Source organism: Chrysochloris asiatica, unplaced genomic scaffold, assembly GCF_000296735.1.
Source record: "Chrysochloris asiatica unplaced genomic scaffold, ChrAsi1.0 scaffold00168, whole genome shotgun sequence".
NCBI classification, from domain to species: Eukaryota; Metazoa; Chordata; class Mammalia; order Afrosoricida; family Chrysochloridae; genus Chrysochloris; species Chrysochloris asiatica.
Window position 1 is genome coordinate 1,209,707 of NW_006408686.1, and position 6,670 is coordinate 1,216,376.

General features: G+C 54.8%; 1 protein-coding gene across 1 annotated transcript in view; it reads right to left on the reverse strand.

The window, feature by feature from the left end:
- Window positions 1-6,333, reverse strand: part of CLPTM1 (cleft lip and palate associated transmembrane protein 1) — a 39,383-nt gene extending 33,050 nt beyond the window's left edge. The window contains exons 1-2 of the mRNA XM_006871350.1: window positions 6,103-6,333; window positions 603-715 (exon numbers count right to left, since the gene is read on the reverse strand). Of these exons, the coding sequence (XP_006871412.1) occupies window positions 603-715; window positions 6,103-6,174 (185 nt within the window). The 5' untranslated portion in view covers window positions 6,175-6,333. The remainder of the gene's footprint in view (window positions 1-602; window positions 716-6,102) is intronic.
- Between the last annotated feature and the right edge of the window lie 337 nt (window positions 6,334-6,670).

The following is a 6,670-nucleotide window of genomic DNA, read 5'->3' on the forward strand; positions in this document are numbered from 1 at the left end:
ATGGAGATGGAATCGCAACCATGGAGATGGAATCGCAATCATGGAGATGGGATCGCAACAATGGAGATGGGATCGCAATCATGGAGATGGAATGAAGTGTAGGATTTGCTGAAATTAAAACTGATCATCTGTTCTGTAAACCTTTACTCAGTTCACAATTAAAAAGCTTAAATTTAAAAAGAGCTGGAAGAGAGGCCCAGAGCAGACCCTCCCTCACAGCCATGGGAGGAATCACCAGAACCAACCCCCTGCTCCCAGTCCAGAGCATCACACAATCCAGGTCTGCTCTTCTGAGCCGCCTGTTTGGGGGGTGGGGGTGGGGTACTTGTAAGGCAGCGTGAGGACACTAGCGTGAGGACACTAACGCAGGGCGCACTTTGCAGATGGGCACACAGAGGTCTCGGGAAGTGACACGAGGTCTAAGCAGACCAAACAGAGCATCTTGCTGACCTGTTACGGCCCAGAGTGGCTGTCTGAACTCCCATGAGAAGGTGTACCACCTTATGGGTGACGACAGTCACCTTCAGGGGCCTCTGACTGTTTTCTTCTGGCTTCTCTTACTTGAGTTTTCTTTGGACCAGAACAAGAGTCCATCTCCTTACCTGAAAAGCACGCCCTTGATGACCTGCCAGGCATTGGGTGCTGGCTGGGGTGGTGGGTTCTGGGGCTGGGTCTCCACTGGCGGGTCCCTCCCAATGCTGCCATTGCTGGTCACCTGTGGGGACAAAGGCCAGGTAAGGCTAGGGCCCAGCACAGTGCTGAGCCCAGACCAGGTGCTGGGGTCAACAGTTGGCAGATGAAGAGCTCCAAGAACCTGGGATGAGTGGCAGGTCTTCTTCCTTCTGGGTAAGCAGTCCCCATGTGCCCCCTGTGATGGGGACACAGAAGACTGAGGCTGCCCAGCCTTGCCATCTTGGGGTTCACAGTCCCTGCCCTCCCAACAGCAAAACCCAGAGCAGGCAGGACTGGGATGGGAGAGCCAGGGTGCATCTGGTCCAACTCAGGGTTCGGGAGGGCTTTCTGGAGGAGGGGACATTGAGGCTGGCCTGTGAGAGGAGGCAGTGAGGGAGGCAGAGTGCTCCAGCAGAGGAAACAGCTGGTACAGAAACAAAGTGTGATACACAAATACACAGCTGGGTTCTGAGACCTGGAGCTGGAGGCCAAGATGCAGGAAGAAGGCAGAAGGAGCCGTGTGCAGTTATGATTCTGCAGGGGTCTGGGCCCTCTTCTGGGCCAGGCCCGGGAACTCCCGGTCCAGTACCTGAGCCAGGCACGGAGAACCCCAGCAGAGCGCGAGCAGTGCCTATGTCAACAGCAGTGGCCCGCATATCCGACATACGGCCACCGGGCAGCTGAGGACACAGAGGATCAGGACAATCCGGCTAAAGGGCTGGGTCTCTCCCAGGCCGCACTGGGCAGAATCTGGGAGGTGAAGCACCTCCGGTTCTCTGTTCCTCACCCGATGCGGCCTTTCCAGGCCCTGCCCATTTTGTTCTAACCCCTCCAGCCTCCACCTCCCAGCCCTCAGTCTTCAAGGCTGGTTGAACAATTTGCCCCAGGCCATCGGAACCCACTCCCTCCTGATGGCTCAGCTAGCCCGTCCCACCCACCAAGAGGTCTTGTGTCTGCCTCTCTCATCTGACCTAGAATACCTAGGAGTGGCTACACTGGCCCCTGTGACAGACAGGGCTGCCCTGGGGCTGACGGTCAGTGTTTGTGAAATGTGCCCCTGTTGTCTCCTGTGTTGGTGTCCCTTCCAAACCCCAAAGTATGGGGTAACAAAGTGGTGGAAACATACAGTCTTACCCAGGGCACCCAGAACCTAAACAGGGAGGATGTCCCCTTGTAAAAAAAGGTGCCATCAGAGTCACCAAACAACATGTGAAGAAGCTGCCATGTGCATCCTCGCCCCAAACACAATAGGAGTGAGGAGAAATTGGGTCTGGGCCAAGGCTCTTGTTGTGGGTGTGTCACTTCCCTGCTGGCCTTTTCCTGAGTGCCACATGTGGGGCCTCAGAAGACCTGCAGCCCTGGGCCCTGCCCTCCCAAAGCTCCTGGTGAAAGAGGCATTGCAGGAAGGTCACACAGAAGGGTGTTGTTGTGAAGTGCCATCAAGTTGACTCAGACTCATAGTGACCCTGTATAGGGTTTCCAGGGAGTGGCTGGTGGATTTGAACGGCGACCTTACAATTTAAACCGACCTTGGGGCTCCGTGCATTATTCGGCAGCATCCCACCAGGATTCCATGGTTAAGGGTAAAGAGGATCATTACAAATGGAAAACAGAGAAGGTGCTCTGAGGGCAGCAAGGGGGTGGGGTGGGGTGATGGCTTCCAGGGTGGGACCCATTCTGTGATGGGCAATCAGGGAGGACTCTCTGAGGTTTGGGTGAGTCCCTCACTGGGGACAAAGGGAGCCTTGTGGGTTAGAGGGAGGGGGGATGAGGTGGGACCGGGGCACATACCTACAGTCAGGCTTGAGATGATTCATCACAGAAGTCAGGAAACAGAGGCTAGTGGCCAGGCCAGGGTTTGAACCCAGGATTGGCTGACACCAGGTCTGCTCTCTTCCCCACAGTAGAGGCCAGACTGAGAAACAACCCATATGGCAATAAAAACCATAAAGAGATGTCGCATCACTGCCTTTGACTCTCAGCACCTACAGCAAGCCGACAGAACTGCCCTGGAGGGTCTCCAAGGCTGTCTTCTTTAAGGAAGCAGACGGCCAAATCTTGCTCCCACAGAATCGCTAGTGGGTTTAAACTACTGGTTTTGCTTACGTACTGCGCCACCAGGGCTCCTTTCATACCTACTAAGAGGGTATGGCGCTGTAGGATAAGTATTGGACTGCTAACCACAAAGTCAGTGGTTCAAATCCACTAGTCACTCCTCAGAAAGCCCATGCAGGGTCACTGTGAGTCAGAAGTGACAAATGGCCTTTAACAACAAGAATCAAAAAGCCAGACAATCGTAACGAGTGTTAGTGAAGATGGATGTAGAGGAACTGAACTTCATCGGCTACTGATGGCAATGTTAGAGGTGGCAGTGCCTCAAAACAGGCATCTCGCTCCCCACGTCCCAACAAGCAACCCTACTCCTCAGGATCCACCCAACAGAGAAATGCAGACATGCGACCACGAATGTTCACAGCAACAGCCGGAGGCAGAACACGCGCAAATGTCCTTCAGTGAGGGAGCGAAGGCAAACCACCAGCCCCCGGGGAGGCCTCGGAGTGGCCCTACAGGGCAGAGAAGAGCCCCATAGAGTTCCAAATCTTCATGGGAGCCGACAAACTCATTCTCTTTCTGGAGAAGCAGCTGATGAATCTGAACCACCGACCTGTTGGCGTTTTAATCACTGCACTACCACCCACTGCCATCGAGTTGATTTCAACTCCTAGTGACCCTGTGTAGGGTTTCCCAGATTGTAAATCTTTCCAGGAACTGAAAGAAAGATCTTACCTTTCTCTGTCTGAGAGGTTGGTGGCTTTGACCTGCTGACCCTGTGGTTAGCAGTCCAATGTCTAACTCAGGATGCCACCAGGGCTCCTTACCAGAATGCTGTTGTTGTTGAGTGCCCTCGAGTCACCTCTGACCCATAGCGACCCTGTATAGGGTTTCCAAGGAGCAGCTAGTGAGCTTGAACCAGCCGCTCCTTGGAAAAGTTGGGTCAAAGCAACTTTGCAGTCCAGCATGTTAACCCACAGCGCCACACCAGGACTCCTACCAGAACACTACTGAGCCACAGAACAAGCAGAGGAACCTCAAAACCAAGTGGCCGAAAGATGCAGACACAAAAGGCTACGTGTCGCATGAGTCCCTTTATGTGAGGTTTATACAAAAGGTCAAACTCTGGAAAAAGCAAGCAGATGGAGGTGGGAAATGGAGGGGCTGGGAACCGGGCACTGGGACTGAGGGGGCCAACAAGGGGCTGTGGTGACGATGACACCCATATGTAGATGGAGGGTCACTGAGCAAAATACTTACCTCAGGAGACTGTTCCAGTATTGGGGTCTATATTTTACCTCTGTGGTCCCTCAGAGTAAGGGCAAGCTCTCACCTGCCTCTCCCCATCACCCACCTTCTCCAGCAAACCAGACCTCCTGGCTGTGCCTTCCTCTCGTCTTTGCACAGCTGTTATCTTTTCCTGGCACACTTGTCCCCCCACATAAGTCTACATGGCTCCCTCTCTCACCTCCTCAGGGAGGCCTTCCCAGACTACCCTATTGAAACAGCAACCCTCCTCCCCAACACCCTGGATTCCTAGAGCCATGCCCAGCTCTAGTTTTCTCCACGGCACTCAGGGCCTTAGGACCCACTCTTCGCTGGTCTCATTTATACGTGTGTTCCAGCCACTCCCACTCTCAACTAGAACGGAAGCGCCCGGAGGGCAGAGCCTTGGTTTCCTGGCTATCTCCTCAGCACCAACACAGGGCCTGGCCTGTAGTGGGGAGGGGGCATGATGTTACACCCATGTGTAAAGGAGGGGGTGCCCAGGGATGTCTCTATACCCCTATGCTACACAACCCAGCCACCACGACGAGCAGAAACGTCCACAGTGTTGAGGTTGCCAAGTCCTGGTCTGGTCTAAAGAAGAGTCTGACCATGCTACTAAACCTTGGACGCAAAGCTCAAATTTGGACTTCACCCAGAAGGCAAAGGGGTAGGCCTGGGAAGGTCTTAACACAGAGACGGAAAAAGAGTAATCGTGTGCGTCTGGAGGCGCAAGGCACTTAGACCAACCTGTGTCTCTCCAATCAACAGACTACAAAAAGGGGGCCAGATTGGGAGGTCCTCAAAGACAGGGACTGAGTCTTCACTCCATCAGACCTCTCCCGATCTGCCCTGGAGTCAGGCCTTGGTTGGGACACCTGAGAAGATGCGTTTCTGGTATGCTGGCTCCATCCCCCATGTCATCCTCCGGTCTTCCCCTGGGCTCTCTTAGGCCCTGGTACAGACTTCTGCCACCACCCTTAGGACCTAGGACTATATAGTGAACTCTGGAAGAGCCAGGACTCAACAGGACTGCCTTGCTTTTCTTTTCTACGTCTCACTTGCTTTCTGCCTTTGACAGGGTTTAGCTTACCGCTTTTCTATCCTTAGTTCTAATTCATGGAGAAAATTTGAGTATTCCTTCTCTGATACGTCCGGCGTTCGAAGTTTTACTGGAACTCCTTGTTCCTGCATTAGTCTCCTCTCCCACTCCCCTCCATAGCAGACGGCTGGAGTCATCTTTGTGGCCCGTCCTCCATTTACCACTGGAGAAACAAAGGCCCAGAAAGGGAGAGGGAGCAGCCCGAGGTTACTGAGCCCGCTTCATTCTCTTCTCTCCCCTGTACTGCCTCCCACGTGTCAGTGACATCCCAGTGGGCGGGTCTATAGCACCTTGCTGTCACTTCTTCATTGATGCCCCAAATGCCTGCCTGAACCCATATGCTTTGCAGCCTCAGTTTAGTTAAAGAGGCAATGGGGCAGAAGTCACTAGCTTTCCCCAAAGGGGTTGGCTGTACACTAAAAGCTCATTCATCCCAGTCCTGACCAGTCGGAGCTATCAATGTCTGGTAATATGGACCTGGAAAGGATCATCTAACGCAACCTGGGTGCCCTTCTCTGCAAGCGCCTAGATCTCCACTGTTCTCTGGCTTCCCGTCTGTAAAATGGGTCTGTTGGCCTCCGCAGCCCGAGCACTTATCTACGCTGATCAAACTGGCTCCCACCAGAACTAGAAAACTCCCAATTACTCATTGCCCATGTTTCAGGTACTGCGAGCAAGACGCTAAACGCCAACTCACTCTAGGAACGGTCTTGCAGCCCGGATTCGAGTCAAGAACCTAGGGTGCCTAAGTACAAGTCGGTCCCCTTTAGCGCCACTGTCTCCCGGGCTCGAGCACTAAAGCCTGGTGGTCAGCCTGCGCGCAACAGGGCGCCGCTCTCAGCCACCGTCCGGCCTCCCGGGCCGCCCAGCCCGGCCTGGGCCCGGTATTCAAGGTCCCTCTGGGCAAGGCGTCCCTAATGCACAGGATTCCTCGAAAAGAAGGAGGACACGCCCCGTCAAAGGCCCCCCGGGTGGGAATGAACCCCTCAGGCCCCTCTCGGCCTCCGTACCTGACCGGAGCCGCCTCCCCCGGCCGCCACCACGGCGCTGCCGGCCCCGTCCGCCTCCTGCGCCGCCGCCATCTTCCCGCTCCGGGTCCCCGCCCCCGCCGCCAGTCCCGCCCCGTCTCCGACGGCGCCAGCGCGATCGCGCGAGATTTCACAATAAATCCGACCCGCCGAGCCACCGTATCCAGCAAGAGACCCTGAAACACGCCTCTGGTCTTTCCGGCTGCGAAAAGACCAACCCGGCCACCATACTTCCTTCCTCCTCCCTCCCCACTGCCCGTCTGTTATCACCTAATAGACACTCTTCTTGCTCCAAATACCTAGGACTTTCTCGGCCACCATATGCGCTTCCCACAGGCGCCAACATTTCCGCCACCTCGAAGAAACCCGCCTCTTCGTGTGATAGGAACCTCCAGGCCATTCTGCTCGCTTCACCCGCCTATTCTTCGAGTCCTTTCCGTTCCAATTTTCTTGTGCTTCTCCGGCCACCGTAACGCTCAAAAAAAAAATCGCCCCCTTCGGGCCACGCCTCCTTTGCGTTAAAGGAACCTTTATGGGCACCATTCCAGGG